The sequence below is a fragment of the Oncorhynchus gorbuscha genome, linkage group LG24 (genome assembly GCF_021184085.1).
Source record: "Oncorhynchus gorbuscha isolate QuinsamMale2020 ecotype Even-year linkage group LG24, OgorEven_v1.0, whole genome shotgun sequence".
Taxonomy (NCBI): domain Eukaryota; kingdom Metazoa; phylum Chordata; class Actinopteri; order Salmoniformes; family Salmonidae; genus Oncorhynchus; species Oncorhynchus gorbuscha.
The window spans coordinates 25,132,922-25,147,105 of record NC_060196.1 but is presented as its reverse complement, the minus strand read 5'-3'; the positions used below and the strand labels follow the sequence as shown (position 1 = coordinate 25,147,105).

The window sequence follows — 14,184 nt, the reverse complement described above, 5'->3', positions numbered from 1 at the left end:
ACAACATCGACTGCATTCTTATGTAACACATGTATCACTAGCCACTTTAACTATGCCACTTTGTTTACTTTGTCTACACACTCATCTCATATGTATATACTGTACTCGATACCATCTACTGTATGCTGCTCTGTACCATCACTCATTCATATATCCTTATGTACATGTTCCTTATCCCCTTACACTGTGTATAAGACAGTAGTTTTGGAATTGTTAGTTAGATTACTTGTTGGTTATCACTGCATTGTCGGAACTAGAAGCACAAGCATTTCGCTACACTCGCATTAACATCTGCTAACCATGTGTATGTGACAAATAAAATTTGATTTGATTTGATGTTATGGGTATACCTCTCATCGGCAAGGAATAGGGAGTTTTTTTGTTGATTAAAATAAACAAATTAGAGCTAATCACAGGCAACATCCTCAAAGAATACCTGGTTGTCTTCTTTCCAACAGACACTACGATACAAATGTATCTTTAAGGACAATAACCTAAAACACAATACCAAATCAACATTGGAGTTGCTTACCAAGACAACATTGAATGTTCCTTAGTGGCCCAGTTACAGTTTTGACTTAAATCAGATTTGTTTACATCCCTGTTAGTGAGCATTTCACCTTTGCCAAGATAATCCATCTTCCTGAGAGGTGGATTTTGGACATCAATTTCAGTTATTTAAATGTATGATTCTGAGAACTTGTTGGCAATTTTAAAAATCTTTATTTCAAAGAGCATTTTACAAGAAACACATTATTCTGGTCTTCAATCCATTTATCCACCTTTAGCACCAAGTCTATGTTACTGAGCACCCTCAGAAAAATGTATGATTTTATAAAGTTTTAATCATATTTTTTATTGAACACTCACAGTGAACAGACAGATATGTGCACACAAGGGAAGTGACAAATTAATCAAACACATAATACAATTGTTTGAGAGAGAATTTGCAAAACTACATGCTCTCACCCACGTTTTTACTTTGGAGATTTATTCGACCTCTTAACAACTTTCCATTTCACCATCTCTTTTACTCAAAAAGCTCACTTCAAATTAACCAAAGCATTGAAACTACAAATTTAAAGATTAGTCAGAAAATATGTTAAATGCTCTTAATCAGCTTTGAAATATATATTTGCAAAGTTTAACAGTGCAGTTTGGAAGGGCATTTGTTTTAATTAGTTGTTTTAATAGGCTTGGACACCATAACACTATACAACATTGATGATTTAAGTGCCTAAATAAAACACAACTTTTGTAATATGGCTAAACGAATCAAATGCAATTTTTATACTACATAATGTTAGTTTATAACTTTTGCAGGTTTTCCCATTACATTTTCAAATACGCAAGTACTGCATTCATAACATACTTTCACAAGACAATTTTGACAATTGCATGCATAACAAGACCCACAAACACTTTCTTAGACTAGATTTCACATAACTGGCGACATACAAAACGAAACACGGTTGTGTGTGTTTGAGCTCCTAAAAGAAACAAGGGGGAATATAAAGCCTATTGCTATTCTATTTCTATAGAATAGATCATCCACGTACAAAATGCAGACAAATAGAAAAGCACAACAGCCCATTAATAGTAGACTCTAGCATCATCAGAACAGGTTGCTAGATGAGGCGAATAGCCCATTGAGCCAGATGTTAGAGTAGAATCCTTTTGTTGCATTTCCAAAACTCTAAAGGAGAACTTTCCCTTAAAACTCAGATTATAAGGCTATTGACAAACTCAACAGCTCCCACCCTCAATGACTGCACACTTTCATCCCAGCATGCTAAATATTAGGTGCCAAGATTGTGTCACTATCTGCAAACAAAGGAGACATGCTGGTGTTAGTGTGTTAACGTTGTCAAGGGTTGTTGTGAGTCTGTCAAACGGAGAACTTTCTCCTCTTCATCCTTTTCCATGGTTTTCTCATCTAAGGAGAGCTCAGAAGATGGTGCTCCAGCGTTTGGGGGGAAGGCGGGACTTGGTCTCCTGTAAACAGAGGGAAGCAGTATATTAGACTGATATCTGAAATATTAAATTCTATACGACCAAAAGAGGAAATATAGAGCTTTAAAATTGCTTGTCATGGTTGTACGAGTGTCTCTATTCGATGGAAAGAAGGATTTGTATTTTCTATGAGAAGATTAGGGTTAAATTTGTTATTTGTATTTACATGATTGTCAAAAGTCACATTTTCAGGGATTCAAAGTTAGTATATACTCTCAGGAAAGAGGGTTGAGGTAGGTATAAAGACATCAATAAAGACATCAATGAGTTGTGCAATAGAGACTAAACTGAAAAAGTATTGATAACAAAAGACACCATCCACTTTACCATTCATTTCTCTAATACCTATGCATTTACATGAAAATGACATAGCCAGGTACAGTGTAATTACAGTGTACTTAATATACCTGTTTGCTTACAGTAATACCTGTTTATATCAATGTGTACCTACAGGAGCATACTCGATATCATAAAGTGCAGCCCAACCGGTCAAGTTAAAAGTATATAATTGTGTCCATTTAATTCATGCACATGTTAGCTTAGTATGATATCAAATAAATCACAACGTAATTCGTTTTTGTTGTTGCGATTTATGTCTAAATGAATGAAGATTCAGCATGGATATGGCTAGGTTACATCTCTCATGTACTCACTTTGATAACATCACCACTGTTTTTTTGGGGAGGTAAACACAAATAAGAGACAACGTTTATCAGGTGCACTCTTTCGACAGTGTAACTGTGTAGCGACAAGATAAACCTGGGACACAAACATCAGGATGTCTCGCCAGGTTGAAGATTTTGGACAGTGTCCCTTGGTCTCTGCGGCATCTGTAAGATGACTTTGTGGCATCAGCATGTGGTGGCGAGGCCTAGAACAAGATGCTTTATAAACACATGGAACGTGGCTGGACCTGGGTATAAATCAGTGCTCATCTCTCATTGGATGAAGTAGGGGGAGGACACCAAAATGGTGTTGAACTAGTAGTTATGTTGAGTTTGAATATATTTTGGTAAACACCATATGTATAAATGTTACATTACTACAATGCTATTTTGCATTAAACCCAGAAATGTCATGTTTCTATCAAAATTAGTTTACTTCATTCAGTGGTCTGTTACTGTAAAAGAATGGTATGAACAAGACAGGAAGAGAAATAAATGAGGAATGACCAACATTACAGCAACCTTTAGGGGGAAAGAAGATGGAAGACAAAGGCATGCATTACTTCAGAGCACACAGAACACAGAGAACTGGCGAGGAGTACATTTCAATTCTTACACCCTGGACAGCTCACTCTGTGAACACAGAGGAGTTGAATGAAGAAACGCACTAATGCAGGAAGATTAGTGAGTCACCATGAACAGAGAATGGGTCAGCGATGAAAGAGTCTCACAGACTGGTATAAGGAAAGGAAGGCGGAAACTGACGTATATAGGGGTCCCTGAGAGTGTCTTTACCGGTTGCGGTTCAGAAATAGTTGAGCAGTGTCAAAGTCATCCAGAAGCAGTGACTCTAAATTAAAATGTCAGAAAAACAAAAACCATGAGATGTAATGTCACCACAGTATAAGCTGTATTTGAGCTTTTCATCAGCCACTACGTCCCATGAATAATTCCAATGTGAGGAAAACTGTGTTCGACGTTGATTCATGCATCTGACATTTTCCATTAGAGTAAGAAGAGTAAGGTAAACAATGTTATTTAGGCTTTCGAAGAAATATATATACATTCTTTTGGATGTTAACTGTCTTGAAGTATCACACAGGGAAGATGCAGAGTTGAGAGAGCAAACGTTAAATAAGAGGGAAGAACACAATCAAAACGCTCACAGAAGGACATTAGAGAAAGTCTTCAGACAGAGGGAAACAGTTAAGATGTCATTATCAAACACAGGGCTGTGAGGTCAACGCTGTTTTGGGGGTTTAGGGTTGAGTTTGAATGACCTACCAAGCCCAAGACCTCCCTCCACTAGACATGAAAGAAAATGAGATAAATCAGGAAGATTCATGAAGGCCTACTGGAGCAGCACCTGTTACTATAACGACAAAAATGTTAAACCTACTATACTAGCTAGCCAACTTGCACAGGCCCATGAAGTCATGTGCTGTAAAAAGCAAGGAACAGTTTAAAGCTAATTACCTGACAGAGGCCTAAAGAAACAGTAACCACAGTAAAGTAAAATGTTTTTTAAAGGAGGTAATGGAACTCACCCTGGACTTGGGACGGGGAGAGGCTGTCACCTGAGGATACAGAATCCAACAAATGATAAGGTCCTATTCCATGAGTTCAATGATGGAAACATAAGGACATTGGCTAATGGGGAAAACCCTTTGCAAACAGCAGATTTAAAAAACAGTACTTTGGAAAGTTTGAAGCAGTGGTGCAGGCCTAGAGACACTGCTAGATAACTACTCTACCCAATATCTTGTGAATATGTCTCCACTTGAGGACCAGAGCTCGGCAAAACATCTGGCCGGTCCAGATTATGAATAATGAAACCAAAGGTTGTGGGGGAACTTCAATAGGTGAAAAATAACTTTGCCCAAGTTTACATGTATCTTGATGAGAGAACATACTGCTACATTATTCTATGAGCAGTATGTTCTCTCATCAATATAAATAGGAACATGAATGGATGAAGATGAATACTGTATGCACAACAAACCACTTATTAACAGCTACAAGTAAATCTTGTTCCAATTGTATGGCAAGTTTGATCATGCCCTTCTTATACTGTATCAAACAATCACCATTGACCAAAGCGGATGTAACTTCAGGTAATACGTTTTCTCCAAGGTCTCTACAATGCTTCAGGGAAGATAAATACCTTTGAGAATAAACTAGTTTATAATTCTTCGACAACAAAACATCTTGCGTAAGAGTAAGTTCAATATATTTATTTTACAACCTTTTCAACTTTACAATTATAATTTGTTTAAATAAAACAAATATAATACAAGTTATAATGTATAACGTTGCACAGAGGTAGTCAATCTAAGATACTCACTGTCAAGCTCCTGAAGAAATGCATTACTGCATTCTCATTAGCCCGACGTCGAGGGGCTGGCTTTGGGGAGGTGGCGTGACCCCGGAAGGACCCCTAAAGGTATAAACAGTAGTCAAAAACTCACAGAAGTCACAGAAGACAATCAGGCTCAATTAAATGGCTATGAGTACATGAACCTCTACGGGATCGGTGTCCCTATACCAGGACGGTTGTGCTAACGTGCGCTAATGTGATTAGTATGAGGTTGTAAGTAACAATAACTTTTCCCAGGAAATAGACATGTCTTATATGGGCAGAAAGCTGATTAACTTCTTGTTAATCTAACAACACTGTCCAATTTACAGTAGCTAATACAGTGAAAGAATACTATGCTATTGTTTGAGGGGAGTGCACAACAACAAAAAACCTTTATCACGGCAACTGGTTTGATACATTCACCTCTGAAGGTAAATAATGTACTTACTGTCACACCCTGATCGGTTTCACCTGTCTTTGTGCTTGTCTCCACCCCTCTCCAGGTGTCGCAAATCTTCCCCATTATCCCCTGTGCATTTCAACCTGCGTTCTCTGTCTATTGCCGGTTTGTATTGTCTTTTCAGGTCTTACCAGCTTGTTTTCCCATCTTCCTGCTTTCTCACGTTTCTGTTTCCTAGTTCCCACGGTTCTGACCATTTCTGCCTGCCATGACCCCGAGTCTGCCTGCCGTGCTGTCCCTGCCTGACTTTGACCTGGATTACAGCCCTCTGCCTTCCTTTGACTTGTCTTTTACCTGTCCCCTGTTTGGGTCAATAAACATCTTTGATTCTAGCTGTCTGCATCTGGATCATATCCTGAGTTCTGATAGTAGGAACTGGCCATGACTGACCCAGCAGACTCAGACCAGCTCCACAATGCTGTCTCCCAGCAAGAAGCCATTGGAAGACACAAGGAGTTACTGCAATGCCTTATGGAGGGACTCCATACCCTGGCGGAATGCCATGACCAGGCGTTCAATACATTACTGGAGCAATTCCGCGTATTCCCTACAACGCAGCAAGCCACACCAGTTAGTCCCCAGACTCTCAGTAATCCCACCACCAGTGACATTTCTTCCCAGCCTACACCAGTGTACCGAGAACTACATTTACCTCCTCCCAACCATTACGCTGGAGATTCTGGAACCTACCGGGCCTTTCTCTCCCAGTGCTCCCTTGTCTTCGAGCTGCAGCCTTCTTCGTACCCCTCGGACCGCTCGAGGATAGCGTACGTCATAACGCTGATATCTGGGAGGGCACTCGCCTGGGCTACGGCGGTGTCTGCCGTCTGCCTCAGTCTGGAGGAGTTTGTGGTGGAAGTACGGAAGTTCGAGTCCGGGAGAGATGCTGCTCGTAAATTGCTCTAGCTATGTCAAGATGCCCTCAGTGTGGCAGGCTATGTAGTGGATTTTCGCATGTTGGTGGCTGAGAATGCCTGGAACCCGGAAGCATTGTTCGACATGTTCCTTCACGGATTATCGGAGGTGATCAAAGATGAGCTCGCAGCCCGGGAGTTGCCCATGGACCTCGACTCCCTCATAGCCTCCACCATCTGAATCGATGGGCAGCTACAAGAATGTAGGAGGGAGAAGGAATCTTTCCCCTGTCGCCTCGACACTGAGGAATCCTGGAAACCCCAGAAGGCATTTCTGAGAGACTCTGACATCACCCGAGTGCTCACAGGAATCGTAGAGAGTGGTCGACTTGCTTCCTCCAGAGCCCAAGCTACTGGGAAGGGCTCGATTGTCTCAGGATGAACGTTAACGCAGACTGAACACCAGGAGCTGTCTGTATTGCGAAACTACAGGACATTATATTTCCACCTGTCCTTTGAAAAGACCAGGTTCATCAGTAGGCACAAATACACTGGTGAGCCGTACAGAGATTTTCCAATCATTACTCGCACCCTCTCCATGCCACCCTGTTATGGGGTGACCAGGACAAATCACTCCGGGTGCTCCATGACTCTGGGGCCCATGAAAGCTTTATCGATGCTACCTTGGTGTCAGAGCTTGGTATCACCAGTCATCCCCTTTCCATTCCAATGGATGTCAGAGACCTGCAATACGATTCCTATCGACATACGAGTTTCAAAGTGTATGCAGTTCCTGCTCATCAAATCTCCCCATGTACCTGTGGTTTTGGGATATTCATGGCTCCAGAAGCACAATCCCCTGATCGACTGGGCTACTGGTGCCATTGTGGGTTGGAACCCGTTCTGCCATGCTCATTGTCTCAAGTCAGCCCAGCCTGCTCCGGGATGTCTCCCTGCAAGCTTGAGAGAAGCCTCGTACCTCCCCGCCATGCCCGCGGAGTATCAGGACATCTGGGAGGTCTTCAACAAGGCCAGTGCTACTTCTCCCCCTCCGCATAGACCCTTATGTCTGCGCCATTGAAGTTCTCCCGGGCACCACAACCTCTCGGCGGAGGCTTTACTCCCTGTCACGTCTGGAGACCAAGGCTATTGAGGAGTACATTGAGAATTCACTCGTTGCAGGGAGGTTTCACCCATTGCCCCCCCACGCCAGCGCAGGGTTCTTTGAGGAGAAGAAGAACCAAACTCTGCGCCTGTGTATCGACTACAGGAGTCTTAATGACATCCCTGTAAAAAAAAGCAACACTCATCTCTGGCTTTCGAATCTCTTCAAGGAGCGAACATTTTCTCCAAGGTGGACCTTCGGGAACGCTTACCATCTGGCTCGGATATGGGAAGAAGATGAGTGGAAGACTGCCTTTTACACAGCTAGTGAGCACTGTGAGTAATTAGTTATGCCATTAGGGCTGACCAATGCTCTCGCTGTGTTCCAGGTGTTTCAGGATGTGCTGAACTGGTTCGTGTTTGTGTACCTCGATGACATCCTGGTCTTTTCCTGGTCAGCTCAAGAACACGTCCTCCACCACCAACAAGTCCTTCAGCGTCTCCTGGAGAACCAGGTTTTCATTAAAGCGGAGAAGTGTGAGTTCCATCGCTCCACTATCTCCTTCCTTGGATACGTCATATAGGACATATACAGATGGATCCAGACAAGGTGGTGGATTGGCCTAAACCAACATCCAGAGTGCAGCTGCAACATTTCCTGGGGTTTGCTAACTTCTACTGCGGCTTCATCCATTTTTTACAGCATCCTGGCTTCCCCCTTCTCAGCACTCACCTCTCCCAAGGTTCCCTTCACATGGTCGCCAGCAGGTGACCAGGCATTCTCGGGCCTCAAACTTCAATTCACTACAGCCACCATCTTAATCCATCCAGACCCGTTCTGCCAGTTTGTGGTGGAGGTCGATGCCTCGGATGTCGGAGTGGGGGCCGTCCTGTCCCAGGCTTCTGCCCAGGACCAAAAGCTGCACCTCTGTGCTTTCCTCTCCCATCTTCTTACCCCTGCTGAAAGGAACTATGATGTGGGAGAACTCCTCGCCATCAAGATGACACTGGAGGAGTGGAGGCACTGGTTGGAAGGGGCAGAACACCCATTCTTGGTGTGGACTGACCATAAGAACCAGGAATATCTCTGCACCGCCAAGCGCCTCAACTCTAGGTAGGCTCGTTGCGCCCTGTTATTCGCCTGGTTCAATTTCACTATTTTCTACCGCCCAGGGTCCAAGAACGTGAAGCCGGTCGCACTCTCATGGTTGTCCCTGCTGCTACTCCATCTGACCCCAAAATCTGGGGAATAGATAGCCTGGCCTGTAAGGCGCAGCGTTCCCAGCTGGAATCCGGAGTACCGGGGAACTGGCAGAGTGTCCTGGACTCTGCCCTTTCCCCGGTCCTGGAATAGGAGCATTCCTCCAGACTGACCTGTCATCCAGGCTCCCATCGGACGCTTTTGGTGGCCTTCCATGGTGCCGAATGTTTCTGCATTCGTCGCTGCCTGCACGGTGTGTGCACAAAATAAGACTCCTCTGCAATCTCCAGCTGGCCTTCTACAACCACTCCCTGTTCCTCCCCACCCCTGGTCTCATATTTCCCTGTACTTTGTTACTGGGCTTCCCCCGTCAGACGGCTACACTACTATCCTACCGGTGGTGGATAGGTTTTCTAAAGCCGCCAATTTTATTCCCCTTCTAAAGTTACCCCCCAGCCAAGGAGACGTCTCCGCTCATGGTGCAGCACGTCATCCTGATCCATGGACTTTCGGTCGACTTGGTCTCCGATTGGGTTACCCAGTTCTTGTCCCAGTTCTGGAAGGCATTCTGCAATCTCATTGGGTCGTCGGCCAGCCTGTCCTCTGGTTTCCATCCCCAATCTAATGGCCAGTCAGAGCGAGCTAATCAGGACCTGGAGACGGCCCTTCGTTGCCTTGTCTCTGCCAACCACACCACCTGGAGCCAGCAACTCGTGTGGGTGGAATATGCCCACAACACCCTTCTCTGCTCGGCCACTGGTCTCTTGCCCTTTGAGTGTTCCTTGGGATATCAGCCACCGCTCTTCCCTGAGCAAGACAAAGAAGTCAGCATACCATACCCCTCCAGGTGGAGTCCCGTAAACTTTCCCCCTGTTTCATTGGCCTGATCCCAATCTCAAAAATACTTAGCCCCTCTGCTGTTCACCTTCTGTTGCCCCACACCTTCTGTATCCATCCTACATTTCATGTGTCCAAGATAAAAACCTGTGTCTCACTGTCCTTTGTCTTCTGTTTCCAGAACAGACTGCCTGCTGTTCTGTACCTTATTGACTCTGCCCTGTATTATAGACCTCTGCCTGCCCTTGACCTGTCCTTTCCCTGCCTCCTGTTTGGGTCAATAAACATCTGCGATTCTAGCTGTCTGCATCTGGGTCTTATCCTGTGTTCTGATACTTACATTCAGTAATCTTGCTCTGATTTGTCGTCCTGAGGGTCCCAGAGATAAAATGTAGCATAGTTTTGTTTGATAAATACATTGTTATAGTCAAATGTAGGAACTGGGTTCTACAGTTTGAACCCCTGTTGTCTCTTGCTCCACACCCACCCCGCCCAGCCATCTAGATGTGTGAAAGTTAGTGTATGAGCTAATGATCCCTCATGTATGACATTCCTGGTAGTGTGTAAACTTACATTTTGTATTACCATATCATTTTTGTGTGTTCTCTATAGTTATGTACTTGTAAATGTATTAATTGACCAATTCAGCACATTTGGACAGACTTGATACAAAATATTGTCCAGTATTGCAATTCTTCACCGGATCAATCTGAAACTTAAATCTAGTGGCCAAAACCTAAATTGTGCCTAAACTGCAATATTATATCATGGCCTTTCTCTTCTATTCAATGATGATGAAAAAAATTAACAACAGAAAATGTATGTTTTTTTGTTTGTATTATCTTTTACCGGATCTGATGTGTTATATTCTACATTCATTTCACATTTCCCTAAACTTCAAAGTGTTTCTTTCAAATGGTGTCAAGAATATGCATATCCTTGCTTCAGGTCCTGAGCTACAGGCAGTCAGATTTGGGTATTTCATTTTAGGCAAAAATGGGTCCATAAACTGCTTTGTACAGTATGTACTGTATGTATTTTAATCAATTTTTCAACTTGAGGTGACTTTCCGAACAGATACTCTGCTCTGTATTTCTTTGCAATGTTATGCATCCTAGTTCACAGAGTTCGTTTTTTTTTACATGGGAATTAGAAATTAAATTAAATGCACACAGGTGAGTTCAAAAAAAGGGTTGCATAACCAAATGCTCCCTTACATGAAAGTGATTGGGAGTTGTTTTTTAAAAGCTGTCTGCCTGGAGGATTGCACTTCAATGGCATATGTTCAAAATATGTATCAATAACCTATTCTAGAAAGTAAAGTATAATTGTGCAGAAATCAATTCTGCCTGAATTCAAGCCTTTTCAAGGCCCCTCCCTCCAGATATAGGTTTTAATTGATAATTTTTTTGTTGCTAAGAATTTTCCTGCACTGCAGGAAAAGTAGATGAGCTTTGTGATTTACACAAATTTACTGAAAATCTGCACTAAAACACGATTATATTAACAGTATTGCACTTTGTAGCCTACTTTTGTCCAGCCCATAACCACAGATCAAGCAAATTATGGGCTAAACGTTCAAATCCTGTTGCAGCAGGATTATTTTGCTATGATAAATACTGGTCAAAATAAGATCCTAGGTCTGTAATCCAACCTACAGCATTATGTTAATTTCCATGATCATAGCTGACAGTGATTAATACAAGCGCTGAGTGGAGAAGACTGGATATTATTTTAGAATGTCTGCAATGGGAAAATTATGCAATTTTTCGGGTTAAAATGCATATATATTGACAAAATATATTTTTTAAATTTCATAACATCAGAGATAAGCAGTTGTTAACCTGCCATCACTCAGCAATGTGCCCCCCTTCCCTAGTTTTGGTTGCAATAAACTCGAGAGAAAATACGCTGAAGACGAATTTCAGTATCATTTGAGGGTGTTTGATCGACTTGCTTACCTTTAGGAAAAAACATGAGACCTTGTAAGAGGAACAACTGGTGCATGATGCAGACAGATCACATTGGATATTCTGTTTGCTATCAAGTCTGTACAGCTAAATAAATGGTGGTCAAAGTTTTATGAATTCAAGCTATGTAGTAGTTGTATATTAGACACCTGATTTGATCATACGAAACACACCTGTCCATTTTAAAAGTTACATTCTCACACTTTCTCAATGGGGAAGCTTCTGGGGAATTTGTAGCAATGCACCCAGTCAAACACACAGCTATGCAGGTTGGGGTCAGTAAAATAAATTCAGTGGTCAATTAAGATTCAAGCCCAAAATGAAGTTTAGAACTAAAATGGAAATTAGATGAACCCTTTGGAATGTATTCGACTTGATTCTGACTATTGCAATAATTTGAGGAACTATATTTTAACAATATTTTAAGAGGTAAGGTATTGATTTTTCAATGTTGGTCATAAATATTAAAGACATGCCTCGGAACTTTGACAACTAGTAAATATGTAGTTCATACATGCATAATCTATGAGCAGAATTAAGTTTTTAGTACAATTAGCCACAAAATTCCTAGTTTGAAAGCGACTGTTTACTGGAAGCTGTGCGGCACCATTTCCCCTCCATTTTCCCACTTGTGGGCCAGCCGCATGCAATTCAAGTTCCAGCCAATGAGCTTTAGCCCCTCGCCATTTGAGTGACAGCTAGCAGGATGCATACACAGCAGAGCAAGAGAGACATCGATGACATGGTGCACATGTCTGCCGTAGTACGCAATTTTCATGGACCACTTTTGGCTCATGAGCGCTACTTTAAGAACTACAGGCCAAAAAGTATACAAACGTACTGGAAAATCTCTAAGAGATTGTCAGCAAATAAATGGTGTATTCCTGTTAATCACCGAGAATCCCTGTTATCTTTAGTGGTTCTATAGCTATTCATTTTCCCCCAAAAAAATCCTCAACATGGAGAAACAATACCAAACAATCTTTACAGCAAGTAGTCCATTTGATATTTTGGGTAGACCTAGAATAAAAATTAAATGACAAATCATCGAAGATTATTACATCAGGTATTCTACAAGTACTTTAGCTCTGCACAATAAATAAATCACCTTTTTTCAAGGAATCTCTCTCGACCGCACACAAAAACTGGACAGATCTATCCTTACCATCGTCATATTAGAACTCTATAGACTGGAAGAGTCTTGGTGAGGCCATTGATCACAACAGTTGGTAACCCCAGATGCTCACCTTGCCCCTTTTATGTTTGTCACCTCCAAAGAACGTGCTAATCTGATCCATCAGGCCAGGGGCCTTCTTCCTCCTGCTCAGTCCAAATGAGCTTAGCCCTGAGGTACTCGCTGTGGCCATGCTGGATAGTGGTTAGGTAGGGTTGGACGACCGCTCTGTATCTTGGATTAAGACCTTTCAAACCAACTCTGTAAACACTCTGCTGTTGCTCCTTGGATAATTTTCTATCTGTCTGACGTTGAATGGGCAGTCTTTGAAGGCGCCGTCCCCGTGCCCAAATGTATCATGGGAGATGAGGCAGGTCAGGTGGGGGTAGGCGGGCACAGTGGCGTACATGGTGCTGGCCTGACTCCAGGCGTTCTTTGGCCTCACAGTGCCTGTGGAGTCAGTCACTACCGCCCTCTGCGTGGGCCAGCCATTGTACCCCAACCCCCCACCTTCCCCCGGCCTGAACTAGGGCCCTGATGCAAAACAGTCTCCAGCACTGTGAGGCCATTGTTTAAATGAACCCCATATGTCTTTTTGATTGATTATATTCAAATAAGATTTTTCCATACAGTTGACTAGAAAAGGAAACACGTAAATGCTAACTAATGTTGAAACATACGGAAATAATTTCTCCATTAAATAAGTTGTTAATCACAACTACACAAAAGTTTTGGTCAGTTATGGAAACAGACATAGAAACCATACCTACTTATTTATCTCATAATTCATCCGAAATTCAATGCATTTATTAAGAAATAGTTATTATAGCTGATATTTACTCATGCTGTTTTGCCAATGCAATATACACGTTTAACCAAAAATTTTTTTATCAAACTCGATTGTGTTGTTTTAATCCATAGAAGCCGCAGCAGCTGTGAAACAAAGCGGATTCTGTTCGAAAACACCCTAACATTAGCATATTCATATTTGTTTTTACAAAGAAAGCTATGTCAAGAAGGTAAATTTAAGAGCAAAAGAACCAACTCTTCTAAACTCTAGTTTTCCCGTGACAATTTGGGGTGAATTCCAAATATTTAATACCATTTTAAAGTTAAACAGTTCACAATGCAAAATATTGACCTAGTAGGATTAACCTGCAATGGCCTTAAAGACATTCCAAATACTACTTTCACAGATCTCACTCTGTTTTCCGATAAACTTAGAGACCTCTGCTCTGCACACCAAATGAGAGCACAGATAATAACTTCCACAAAGTCAGATTAGACTGCTGTGAAACATCAGAAGAACAGATAAGCAGCTAAAATATAATCGTAGTGTTAAAAAAGGAGTGTAAAATAGAATGTTTCTTCAGAAAATGTGAACTACACATTGTATGCCATGCAAAAAAAAAGAAGCTATTATCCTTTAGGCCTATTAACTGTGTGTCAAACTAAATCTGCACAATGCTAATTTTTCACTGCATGCTGGTCATTAGTCAAAACTCCATGAGAACCTACTGTGGCTTGCCCAACAGTTACAGTTAATT

General features: G+C 42.0%; 1 protein-coding gene across 3 annotated transcripts; it reads right to left on the bottom strand.

The window, feature by feature from the left end:
• Positions 1-703: 703 nt before the first annotated feature.
• On the bottom strand, positions 704-12,968 carry mbpa (myelin basic protein a). 3 transcript variants are annotated; one of them, XM_046327429.1, is made up of 5 exons: positions 12,711-12,967; positions 5,023-5,115; positions 4,226-4,255; positions 3,963-3,983; positions 704-1,995 (listed from the first exon to the last, which is right to left on the bottom strand). In XM_046327429.1, exons 1-5 carry the CDS (start codon positions 12,828-12,830, stop codon positions 1,948-1,950), a joined length of 312 nt encoding a protein of 103 aa, XP_046183385.1. In that variant the 5' UTR covers positions 12,831-12,967; the 3' UTR covers positions 704-1,947. The 3 variants fall into 3 exon arrangements, with proteins under 3 accessions (XP_046183385.1, XP_046183387.1, XP_046183386.1); XM_046327430.1 differs by lacking the exon at positions 704-1,995 and adding an exon at positions 3,469-3,528 and having other exon boundaries at positions 12,711-12,968; XM_046327431.1 differs by lacking the exon at positions 3,963-3,983 and having other exon boundaries at positions 12,711-12,959.
• Positions 12,969-14,184: the final 1,216 nt, after the last annotated feature.

Excerpts from the sequence above, each read along its gene's own strand:
- mbpa (XM_046327429.1), bottom strand. The coding sequence starts at position 12,830 with ATGGCCACAGCGAGTACCTCAGGGCTAAGCTCATTTGGACTGAGCAGG. Across the intron at positions 4,256-5,022 it reads ATTTCTTCAGGAGCTTGACA|GTGACAGCCTCTCCCCGTCC; the intron begins GTGAGTATCTTA and ends CTGTATCCTCAG. Across the intron at positions 3,984-4,225 it reads CTCCCCGTCCCAAGTCCAGG|TGGAGGGAGGTCTTGGGCTT; the intron begins GTGAGTTCCATT and ends TTTCATGTCTAG.